Source organism: Daldinia vernicosa (genome assembly GCF_022497035.1).
Source record: "Daldinia vernicosa strain CBS 139.73 unplaced genomic scaffold F5Y00scaffold_4, whole genome shotgun sequence".
Classification (NCBI taxonomy): domain Eukaryota; kingdom Fungi; phylum Ascomycota; class Sordariomycetes; order Xylariales; family Hypoxylaceae; genus Daldinia; species Daldinia vernicosa.
This window is the reverse complement of record NW_025953920.1, coordinates 562,724-575,352: the sequence shown is the minus strand read 5'-3', so window position 1 is coordinate 575,352 and position 12,629 is coordinate 562,724. Positions and strand designations below refer to the sequence as shown.

Below are 12,629 nucleotides of genomic sequence, written 5' to 3'. Positions count from 1 at the left end.
GCTAGACCTAGAAGCCGCGGTAGTTAAAACGCCTTTCCGGTAGTATTCATTCCGACTATGCTTCACCCGACAGCCCAATCCGAATTTGCCGGTCCGGCATCTCCGGTAATAATACTATTGGCCCGAAAAACCTCAGCCGGTGTACAGGCAACATGACGTACACAGTCTTAACAATCATTTTCATGATCAGAATGAGTCCGGCGTAGGTTTTTCCACCAATGTTGAATATATAACTCCGGTATGTACTCAGTATAGACTTGATACTTGTGAACCAGTTAGGATTTTTGTGATGTTGAAACTTACTCAAACGCAACGCGGGCCTCATGTGTCTTAAGTAAATGGCTAGTAGAAAAAACAATCCAGCAGTATGGTTTCGCCCTTTAACTTCATAGCATACTCAAAACTACAATTTACTTATTCTCGTCAGTCGCTTGACTTAGCTACACTCACCATTTAATACTCTTGTGGTGATGTGAAGATATCATCAACTTCTTAGTAATATATTCCATATAACTAACGCTTATTGTTCATACTATTACCATCATCTTTACATAATCATTATTTGTTCTTACATCTGACGGACTAATCTGATATCACACTTGAAACTTGGCATAGTCAACTAAATCTCCTACAGAGCTTGTCTCTATACTAGAAGTCAGTTATTGGCTACCTATTTAATACCACCTAATATCTGTACTTAAACCCACTCCGCCAGGCCTACATAGGTAGTAAGGGAAACGGGATGGTTGTAAATACAACCGGAGGGCGCTAAGCAGGCTCCACTTCGTCGATTAGGGCACGCTACCTCTTCATCCGGCACAGTGAGTATAAAAGTTTGGATACCAAAATCTTCGACACGAATCGTATCTTCCAAGGATGCCGGTTCGAAAATTGGTTGGGGCTTGTGGTTTAGTGGTATAATACTCCCTTAGCATGGGAGTGGTCCGGGGTTCGATTCCCCGCGAGTCCAACATGAAGGGGTTAGATTCCCCTTATACCGCATCTTTTTGAATATTCTATCATATTTTTAGTTGGCTCGAAGATATCAAGCTCGTACTGAGTACCGTAACTCAACTGCCTCAAAGGGCGGGCTTCATATCTTTAGTTTTGTCTCTCATCTTTAAGACACTTACTTACTCGGAGGCATTAAATAGACTATACCTTAGGTAGTCATATCAGCGTAGTGTATCATTTTCATTCAAAAAGCAAACATGAGTAAAGCGAAGTACAGCGTGCTATGTAATCGAGGCTACATACACAGCCACCAGGTAGATAGCTTCGGGGAACGACACCGGGCCACCCCGTAGGAAGCGGGGAAATATTCCGAACCAACGGACCCATCTGCAACCCGAACCGGCTATTCTGACATAGCTGCCTATACACCTACCTAGATTGCTTAGGGTAACCAAGTAAAGAACTTGCCAATATCTCCCACTCGGTATTCACAGCAGCACTACCGGGCATCATGTCTTCCGGCAAGCCAATTTCGATCTCCATCCAACCCCTCAACTACACCGATATCCCCGCCTGCGCCCGTATTACTTCATCAGCCTTCTCCGTCGATCCCCACACTATCGTAAAGCAATTAGGTCGGAAGCCTTTCGATATGTACGACATCTCCCGTTCCGGATTTCTAGATACTCTCCACAGGAAAACATACATCTACGTCAAGGCCGTAGATAACGAAACAGGCGAAATCGTTGGGCATGCCGGGTGGGCATTTAGGGGCTTAGATCCGGCGCTGGTTCCGTGGAATGGACCCGGAGACGCGAAGCCGGAAGGGGAAGGGGGAGGGGAAGAGCAGCGGCAAACGAGAAATGACGAATTGGAAAATGAGGATGAGAATGAGGATGCGGAAGGGAAGAAAGTGAACTCTATCGATCGTCTCCACGCCCTCGAAGACGCCGATATGCAATTCTGGCTATCTGACCTGGTCCCCTCGGACACACCTTGCATCTTCGTTATTGGTCTCACCGTGTCACCTTCACACCAATCCCGAGGTGTGGGTACTGCCCTGATGCGATACGGGAATACTATCGCCGACGACCTGGGCCTCTCCATTTGGGTACACTCATCGCATCAGGCGTACGAAGCGTATAAGAAATTGGGGTTCGAGACTACGAGAGAGTTAGATATAGACTTGGACGAGTACGCACCGAGGGGACCGACAGAGGGAGAAGAAGTAATGGGAGAGAAGGGGAGCGGGAAGTGGGGGAGGTACGTTATTAGGTACATGAGGAGGACACCAAAGAAATCTACCTTAGGTACTGTACCTACATAGGTGAGGTGAAGCTACGAAGTATTAAACCTCATTTCAAATTAGACTGTGGTATGTACCTACTACACTGACCTACTAATAATTATTTTCTAATTCATTCCCCCGATCCACCAATGAAATACTTCAAGGCGAAACTCCACTTTCCCATTATAGCACATTTATATAATTCTAGTGTTCTACTTCGTACCGAGGTGTAGTTAATAAATCTTGAATCATTATATCCACATCGTACCCGCTCTCCACAGCGAAAAAAAGAAAAAGATATAGTGCGCAATAAACCGCGATTTTGCACATTCGGGTTCGTGGCCTAATGGTAAGGCGTTAGATTTCGGTCCAATTTTCCGGTTCTCTAAAGATTGCAGGTTCGATCCCTGCCGAGCTCGTCTTATCTTTTTTGTGTCAATTCTTTTCTTTTTGTCCCACTCCGTTCAACGGGACGCGTCTTGGATTATTGTGACATGACGATAGGTGGGCAAATTCTGATGTTGACATTAGTTTCAATTCTAATATTCTATTCCGTAATGAGAAAAGAAACTCAAAATTTACATATTTAACAGGGGGGAAGCAGGAGTAATACGGGGTAATACTCGTAAGGACACAACGCGGGTTTAGGGATGATTCAGCAGCTCATGCATAATGCGACTTCATTGCCGTTTACAGTCCGTAATAATCATAGACCTTCTCCTGTCGCTCCATTACAAGTAATTAATTATATACGATCAAGGTACTGTTAACCGCGGTACGATGATGACTCCGACGCCAGCAAGCCCCGAGGACTACTCTTCGCGGTGGTCTAAGGGAGGTCCTCCGTAGTCGTCAGGAGGCTAGGAGTCGTAAAAGCTGCGATCCGTGTCGAGAAAGGAAAGTAATGTGTGATAGGGGATATCCATGCACGAAGTGCAGTAGACGAGGTTATCCGGATTTGTGCGCCTACCGCGAATCACGACCACGACGCCATAGCACGGAACGGGAGCTGGCAACAGCACCATCGGCTCTAGCTGATGGAATTTCTAGCGTACCCTCACCACCTATAGAACATAGAACTCGTCACAGATACAAATAGTCACCATCTTGGATTCACTAGTGATGAAATTTCAGTCGATCCTCATCTCCCGCAAGCAACCTCACTCGCGACTGTTACTCAAGAGTCCTCTTCATATATCACCGATCGTCCCGGTAATCGTTCGGCATTTGAGACGGGGGTTCTACCTCTATTAGGCATAAATTATAATATGAGTGTTAATCTACTTGTGGCGCTTTTTGATGGTTTCCTCAATGATTTCTTATATGTTGAACAAGACGTTTACGCTCTGTTCTAATCTTACAAGCGTCGTGTCCACCCTTTTAACACAATTCCTATCGATCTCGGTCAGATAGAGAAGCGACTGTGCACTATCATCGAGTTTAGACACAATCCAGGGGCTAAACCGGGACTAGAGGTGGACAAAGTTCCTCAATGGCTTTGCTTGCTTATTACATGTCGTATTGGCATCTGGAGCGCAGTTCTCTGAGATGTCTCTAGAACGGCGGTCTTTATTATCACGGGAACATAGTAGGTACCTACAGATAGAGGCAATGTTCTATATCTAGAGTACTAACGATAACAAGCAAGACTCTCATTTGAGCTACTTAGGAGGACAGATTACCTTGCTCGGCCCTCCAAAGAGGCTATTCAAGCGCTCTTACTACTAGGTAACATACTTCAAGGCGAAATTGAACCCTAAGCAGCATGGGGCTCTTGTGGGTATAACGATACGACTTGCACAAAGTCTGTCTATCCATATACGACAACCCGGATCCAGACCGTCATCTGTGACCCTGGAAGATGCGATGCTTTTGCGGTATGTGTTAACCAGTTCCAACCCTATACCCAGTTAAGTCGTTGATCCATCCGACTAGACTTGCTATTGTGCGGCGGGAGACACTACTCTCTATGGCTCTTGGACACCACCCGTCGTGCAGTAATATGAGTTTTGAGGAAGATCTACCTATTCCTACGCCCGGGAACGATGGTGGAGGCTTGACGTACCGACAAGCTATGAGCTGGCTTGGCCATCTTGGGATACGGCATCTAGAGTCTCAAAAAAGAATTACACCACCTGCCTCGCTGCTTACTTTGGACAAGATTGACCGTATTGATCTGTCCCTTTCTCCGCATCTAAAAAAACCGGCATTTCTGTAGCTCTGCACCGGATGTTGAGGAATGCTACGCCTTCTCTATACATAAAAACTTCGTCATTTCAGTAATTTGCCGCTCGTTCCTCTCAGACAGGTCGAGTCCTAGGATTGGCGATTCCGAGAATCGATGTGTGCTAGAACGTCTCCAGACTTCTCTCAAACGTAGTAGCTGGGCCTACATAAGCACAGGAACTATAAGCCCTCTCGCCAGACGATCGTGGGCATTTATTCACAACGGGTTAACGTCCGTCCTCCTCTTAAGCTCGATGAAGGAAACTAGGCACAATGAAAAGATCAGGTTGCTCCAAGAAAATTTGATTGCTGGCCTCCAGCAGGAAAAGAAAGACTACTGTTTGGACTCCGGCTCAGCAGAGGCTAGCTTGCTGTCAGGGTCATTGAATAAGGCGTTAGGGGCTCTACAAACCATGAAGGCATTAAAAGAGCAGGAAACAGCATCGCAAACCCAACCAGAAGAACTTCTAAATACTCAGTTACAAGGTAATTCTGCACAAATGGATGAAATGAGACTCTTAGTTGAGCCAGATAGCTCCACTAGCCAACTTGAGTAAGACTGCCCTTCTTATCTCCCCATTACGCAGCTAACATGGTCGTAGGTCATGGAACATGGCCGAGTGGTTAGACTCCCTCGATTCCGGGGTTACGTTCTTGGGTGTGTCCGACTTTGTTATGCCAAAACCCATGCCATTCCTCGAGTAAATTACCAAATAGATAATCAGAATCGAACCCACGGGGATAGTGCCAGTCTGTATAAATGCAACGTATATATTTACTATTTTACTTAAGGCGAAACTCCTTGCAGGGACCAGACTCGACGATCTTCGGAGGGATAGGCGCAGCGCTCTTGGCTGCGATGACCTTATCCATTATCTGCTTGGCGGATGCCGTAGGGTCCAAGCCAATGTGTCTAGCCACGCGGCCAAACACCTGCTCGGGGTGCGGCCTGAGCCCATTAACCGCTCCCAGGATACGCCAGAGACAGTTCTCGTTCTGACCCTTGAGTTTTTTTTAGTTTTTTTTTAATAAGGGGGCCCGCTCCTGGTCTTCGAGGGCCTTCCGGGTGAGGGCACCGACTTCGAGGTGCGGATCACATCCCATGTTGGTCTCGACGATATCGCCATCCTCTTTAAGCGCCTGGACATACGAGCGGAAGCTCAAGTGAGGGAGTTCCTACTCGTTGATAGCAGTTGTCGGAGTAGAAGATGCCATTTTTTCTTCTGATGCTAGGTAGAAACTTAAGGTTGCTTAGACTTTAATTAAAGGGGATTTATTCTAATGATTCGTATTGATATTACCCCCGAAGATCAGGACTTCATAAGTATTATTTATATTTACCCAAGGTAAGACCTTTGCGCTGATTATATCATGTCTCCGGGGTCCGGCCCCCTAATCCGAGGCCCCCGAAGGCTCCGAGCCCTGCCGAGTCTGATGATCCGCATTAGTTCGGGAGCTAGAATAAACGAAATATGGTAAGATATACCGGTAAATATCGGTAGAGAAGGGCATTTTCCTTACACAATTTCGCTCGTAACATCTCCTAAACCAGGCACGACTTGCCCGTTTTCGCAAGCCCCGAACTGTACCGATGCGCTCCGTTAGCTGGGATAGGATACGGTATGGAGATTATGAATTAAAAGCCCCGAGGTATTTATTCATAATAAATATTCCATACTAATTGAAGCAGGTAAGCAGCATAGGAAATTCTACTTTGGCTTATTCCGGTTGACTCAATTCACAACTCGCCTACCGTTAGCTGCCAAATTCGTTATATCTACCAGGGCGGGCCTATTCACCAATTATCCTTTCTCTTTTATAGTTTTCTCGCATCTTTCAGCATTAGCAGCCAATATTTAAGCTAAAGCTTTAGTGCTTTTATCGTACATGAGGATTTAAATCGTAGATATCAAGACATACGTAACACCTGCAAGTCACATCACGATGTTGCTAGGGAACCTATCACAAGACTGCCCTACGACGTCTTAGAAAAGGAATAGCCCCACGTGCGTATACCTGTAACCCTGAGATGAGTAGCTAGGTACCTAGGTTTATGGTTCTTTGCGTAACATGGCCAATTTACTATCACTAGGTACGCTCTATCACTAATAATAGAAGGGGTGGGTGAAACTGCTTGAGTGGCGAGACGGCCTCTTCATTCCTCGGACAATATCTACTTCCCACTTCTACGTATATTAATAGCGTTGGGCATCGATGATACGGGACGTCAAAGGGGACTAAACCCCGAGTATTGTGAGCTGCACTAGAAATATCCGGGGTGTTGCGTGATACTACCCAAGCTACCCCTTGTAATTTGGTAGCCGGCAAGCTCGGTTCGATTATAGACGAATCAAGCTATGGTACCTTTCGACGGACGGACTCTCGATACTTGGCGAATCGAATCGAGCGGTTTCAAGGTATAGGAAACAACGGCGGTAGCGAGCTAGATAAGACCTCGATCACTACATTATAAATCGTGTTATAATGAAGACTATCATTATCCTCATCAAGATATTAGAAACCGGGGACGTCTGCTAGATTCTCCACATCTTCGAACGGATCTGCGGTAATGTTCCTGATGCGCCTGGAGGCCTTATTACACTTGGTGAGTCATTTAGAATAAAATTGCCTCTCAACGACTATAGTGTATGGTTACTTCAGTCCCAGGAGTGGGTCATCCCTAGTCTATATCGCGCTTATAGGGCTATATAACTGCCTTGCAGTGATACTTTGTTTCATTTGATATCCATAGGAGACCAGCGTAACCTTGCTCTTGCGGAGTAGTGTCGAGGACAATAGGCAACCTCTTCAGCCGCTCGTGGGCAATAGGATATAAAGGGGAAACGCCGTTTGGATGAACTTGAAACAGAATAGATTGATAGAGCAGAAAGTAACCGCCAGTAGATAGGCGGTGAGTCAAGTAGAACCGCTTCCCATTGGAGGGAAATATATATACGAGTGAAACAAGATGGCAAGTTGGAAGTTCTTAGCTTAAAGTCAATATGCTCTATTAGCTGAGCGCGCTTAAGGTAGTTATGGACCAAGGGGAGTCACGTTGTATATCGTTGTGTAAAAACTAGGGAAGCTCGGTATTTTCATTTCAGGAGGTGACGTCTAATTAACACTTGCAGCTCGCGAGCGGCTGCAGATTGAGGCTATCTCTTAATTTAGTAACGACCTCCAAAAATAAACGCCCTAGTAGATCCCTCGTGGTACTAGAATCTCCAAGTAAGATACGTCACAAGCGGTAGGTAAGGCTGGGCCGCACAGGGGCGTAGAAGTCCCAAAGCTTGACTCTGCCCTGTACTGTTAGGTACACTAATAGGGGGAATGTGATAACGACATACCCATGTGCATGTACCTCTGGCGGTTGGTAGATCTTGCGTACGGCTCGCCAGCTCCTTGGTACACAGAGTGAGCCACTTGAGCCTCTTGTCCCTGAGCCTACTTGTTATGAACATCAATGACGATGGAAAACTGGCGAATTAATGATAGGCTGGTGGTCTGCAGGCGCTTCTGGAAGCTAGCTGGTATGCAAGATGGCGACTCGTAGGCGCTTCTCGCAGCGACAGGGGCGCCGCCGTTCGAGGTTCCTGTACATGGCGGCGAAACGCCCGCGCATTTGGCTTTCCCCAGACTGCGGGTACCCAACCAGACGAAGATAGCCTGGTTATAGGGTAGTAGTGTCGCTTTGGTTCCTTGCAGGGAGGATTATGACAGCGGCAGGCGGGAGGGTATGACAGGCAGATTTTCTGCAAGTGATCTAGGACAAAAATAGCAGACAGACGTGCGCGGGATGCAGAGGAGCATCACCGCGACGTTGAATTACGCTCATGCGCGGAGGGAAATTTCTCGAACGCATATATTTTAGTGTATACTTGAGCGACGAGCTATACACCCAGACGCCGTGATGTCTAAGCGCTTAGATGTTTTGGCCAGTTGGGCGGCTATGCGAGGCTGGCTGTCTCTCATTGGATAAACGAGAAGGCGGTAAACTATTTTTGATTTGAGGATGATACTTTAGAGATAGGGTATTTTTGGGATTACTTACCTGTGTTCTTACAGTTGTAGAAAACAAAAGAAGACAATGCCGATCGAGTGCCCTGGCTGTGGCATCCCTTTTTAAGCCTGTCATGTTTTCGCGGGGATATGGTGAGGCTTAAAGATTGGCCAGTTATTGTTTACATAGGAGTGTAAGAGTTTTGTACAGTACTTGTTTATGGCCGTTGATGCGGCCTGGAATTTAGCACCTAAAATGCTATTGGGTATAGCGCCTATATGTCATGTGACTTTTACGACAGACGCATTACCTAACACAGTAATTCCGGTATTGAAGTTGCGACTGTGCCAGGTACGCGGCTACTTCCTAGATTACATAGGTAGGTACCTTGTACCCTAGGTAGTCTGGTACGAAACAGGGAAGTACCAATAGGTCTTTTGCAACGTCTTTTGCAATTGAGGGCACATTGTGTCGAACACACCGCTATACCACTAACACTAAAAGGTTATTTGGTAGTTAATAGATTTTATTCTATTATGTTTTATGTTTTATATGTATCGGACAGATAGAATATCTGACACATTGATTTCCCTGAAGTCGGATTTGAACACAAACAGGTACCTACCTGGATATCCGTCCATACAATATAATGCACATATCTAACAATAGGTTTAAGCTAACTTACTTACGCTATACATATTTGACAAGGACTAACGCTAGACAAGAACCACGAGAACCTGGCTGAGGGCCGGTCGCATTACGCATTCACCAACATCAATTGTTCGTACATACCTAGGTACATAGTGCTGCACCAACATCAGTTATCCTTGTGCTACCCCATTTATCATCTCGGGTTGTCTTAAAAGCCATCATCGCCACGGTACATATATACATGTATGGATGCTTGTCAGCTTGTGCAGCAATCTTCCCTCCTCAACAACGTGGCCAAGCTCGTGACTTGTCACATTATCGAAGCCCTGCCTGGCTGCTGGTAACAAATTATTACCTAAAAAGAGGAATTTGTGCCGAATTAGCGACAACAGAAACATGGTAAACGACCCAACATATTGGTTTGGTGGTACTTTGTACGTATATTCCCTACAGCATTATTATGTACCTAGTTCTCTTGGTATTCTTTTCCTAGATCTTCCACATAGGCTTCTAGTGTACCAGGGATGAAACCCTTACACAACTTCCACTAACAGGCCATTATTATTAACTCTCAATTAGTTACTAACGTTTGGCCAACCGACCGGAACTATTTTGATTTTAATGTTTTCCGATTCGACTATCTCCTTGTGTGGCAAGCCACAATCTTTGTCACTCATACATATGTACGTTCCACGGTTTGCTCAAGTTTCGGTCTATTGTCAAAGCGCGGTCGGTCTCCGGGGCGTATTGTACCTCGCGCTTATTCTTACATGACGGCCGGTTGTTGGACGTGGTCCCGCAGTCTTACAGTCTTACATTAATAAGAGCCTGGCAGGGGTGCTAACGGACCTTTTCCCGCTTTAACTGCGGCGCCGTGCTCATGGTATGGTATTGTTCCAGGTAGCCCGCATCGTTCAAGTCTCGCAAGGTCGGGGCCTAAGTAATACATACATACATAATCAAATCAAATAAGACGTCGACCATCAAACATTTTGACAGCGCCACCTATTCTACGGTGTTTATTATTACTCAACGGCCCGAAACCTGATGAAAACTGATGGCAACTAGATGAGGCGTGTTTCTACTTTGGATCCAATAGGAATTATTCCACTTCACATTCATATGTGGAAAGCTGGTGGCCCCCAACGTCTGTCTCAATTTGATAGACCGAAGGTTCTGTCAATGCCGTACCACTTTGTGCCACATTAACATTGCGGATTGATGAGGGGCTACGAGCAGCCAGAAATATAGGAAGAGTATGCGGATCTCAGGGAGCCACCGACGAAGAACTCTGTTGACTTTGGCCTCACTGGAAACCTATAAGCGACCTCGCCGTCAGCCTGACACAGCATTAAACAATCTCACCTCCGCTTTCTAGTATTAGCGTCATGGAGGGGTAGCAACGAACCTTATCGCAGGTCGATGCAAAGAGACCAGGTCACGTCACGGCAATGTTATGAGGTATGTATGTACAATAGCCGCATGAGAATCCCTTCTTGTTCTTATGCACAGCTGGAGGTCTTGGCCACAATACCGAAAGTTTCTTGTGCCCTACTAGGCTTTCCAAGCGGGTCGTAGCTAGAACCCAAGAATGTTCCGCCGATTTCTAAGAAAAGAAACCCGGGCTAGCAGGTGAGTTTTATGCGCGGACGCGGTTGATCGATTGTCTCGTCCGATGTTTTGACTTCCCCTGTTATATAAGCTAACCAACTAGAAGCTATTGCTTCTGGCCAATGAGCAGCGGTAAGCCGCTTATGGATCGATCACCTTCCCGAACGGCGGCAAACGCATCCGAGCAAGGTCTCGATGATTCGCGACAAGCGCTTTGCGCTCGCCCCACCGAGCGTGCTACAGAGAGATAATTTAGAAACGCTTGCGGAGAAAAAAAGTAAAAGGAAGGAAATACCAGGATCCACGACTATCGCGGCCCTCCAAGAAATTGTCTAAACAATTGTTTAATAAGTACCTAACCTAGTTAGGTACTTTAAGAACAATAACAACTTTGGTAATAGGTCCACTTAATGTTAAAGATAAAGGGCTTAACATTCGCAAGAATTCCCTACTACATCGCGTAGGGAGGTGCCTTCGGACGAAAGCAAATTGATGCTGGCTGTGCTGGCTATGTGTCAGACGCCGAGGACAGGATGGTCCCGTGCGTGCCGTGCGCGACGGGCTCTCGAGTCACGGCTCGAAGGGTACTATCCGGCCGGCAGGGTGCATGGCCAATCTACTATATTCGAAAATGGAAAAGATTCCGGAGCTAAGCAGGTCAGCACGTGCAGCGCCCGGATCGATTACGTTGCAATAAGATCCAGGGGAAGGACCAGCAGTAGTACGGATTAACAAGCATTGGCATTATGATCCCTCTGGTTCTCTGTTTGCTTGCTGGCTTGGTGAAGGATCCATGTAGCCCTATTACTCCCAGTACTCCCAGTACTCCTGTTACTCCTTTCTTGACCGAGGAACAGCCCGATATAATATAATATATGGTGACTTACGTAGCTACGTCAGCAAAGCGGTCGTGTTGCAGAGTAGCACCGCCGCATTCGGCTCAGTATCAACAGCGTTCTTATGACCGGGGCCGGAGGCCTGCTTGTATTAGCGGCCTCTTCGTGCCTTGATTTAGGTTTCAACTCTCCGAGTCAAAGATTGATGTAACTCGCAAGCCAATACGAGACATCTGTGACGACAGGGCGAGCACATGCGTTAGCAGCAAATCAACAACCTTTTTGTCGGCTCTAGACGCGGGTATTCGCTGCGTCCTAAGAAGAGCCCTGGGCGTTTTCGACATCACACGCCCGCGCCAAATTGCATGACAGCTGCATCCCTGTCCAAAGGCACCTATTGGCTACTCTCAGAGTACAACCAGACTCGCAAACTCCTCTGACCACACCTGCCGGCAATGCTCCAGGGTCGACCTTTTTTGGTTGGAAGCAGTGCTGCCGCGACAAGAATTGGCAGAATTCCAAGACCCAAAGCGGGAATTGACGTTGCACCTTTTGCTGTGCCGCTCGTGCACTTCTACAAGATCGAGGTCCTTTTCAAAACTACTTAGATCCTCCCAATCGCACCTCGTCTTCTACATCCTGGCCAGATTTACCAAACCCGCTAACACCTGCGTGTGCTATTTTGATCTCTTACCTAGCGGCGGCTTGAAATGTCGTGGGTTAGGAGAATTAGGCCAAGGATCTATAGGGCCGCGGCTAGGTCTCGAGAAGCGGCCTTTATTGATTCATCAATGCTTTTTATTCCCATATCACGTTGATGCGCTAGTAACATCTGAAGATGGCCACGACGATAGACTTGTCGCGGACCGAAAGTGTTGCACCTATCATAGCCTAGCTTTGAGGCGAGACGTGACAAATACTGTAGTGAATAGCATAGCCCAATGGCACTTTTTTGAGAAACCCTGGTGCAACGTTAAAAGGGGGGGCCGTTGGTGGTAATAAGAGGTACGGCAAGGTGCACGATTAAGTCGACAAAACTTATCGACAGCTAGTATTTTGTCTT

The 12,629-nt window shown here is 46.6% G+C and overlaps 2 protein-coding genes and 2 non-coding genes across 4 annotated transcripts; all 4 read left to right on the top strand.

Annotated features, from left to right (window-relative positions):
• The first annotated feature begins 898 nt into the window (after positions 1-898).
• F5Y00DRAFT_t15 lies at positions 899-970 on the top strand. Its single transcript has one exon. It is a non-coding gene; the product is annotated as a tRNA-Ala (tRNA).
• A 143-nt stretch (positions 971-1,113) lies between these two features.
• F5Y00DRAFT_134382 (acyl-CoA N-acyltransferase) lies at positions 1,114-2,347 on the top strand. Its single transcript, XM_048004252.1, has one exon. The coding sequence runs from the start codon at positions 1,466-1,468 to the stop codon at positions 2,279-2,281; it is 816 nt and encodes a 271-aa protein (XP_047869110.1). The 5' UTR covers positions 1,114-1,465; the 3' UTR covers positions 2,282-2,347.
• Positions 2,348-2,574: 227 nt separating this feature from the next.
• On the top strand, positions 2,575-2,661 carry F5Y00DRAFT_t16. Its single transcript has one exon. It is a non-coding gene; the product is annotated as a tRNA-Arg (tRNA).
• A 1,389-nt stretch (positions 2,662-4,050) lies between these two features.
• F5Y00DRAFT_134377 (uncharacterized protein) lies at positions 4,051-4,493 on the top strand. The gene is made up of 2 exons (XM_048004251.1): positions 4,051-4,119; positions 4,178-4,493. Exons 1-2 carry the CDS (start codon positions 4,109-4,111, stop codon positions 4,458-4,460), a joined length of 294 nt encoding a protein of 97 aa, XP_047869109.1. The 5' UTR covers positions 4,051-4,108; the 3' UTR covers positions 4,461-4,493.
• The last annotated feature ends 8,136 nt before the right edge of the window (positions 4,494-12,629 follow it).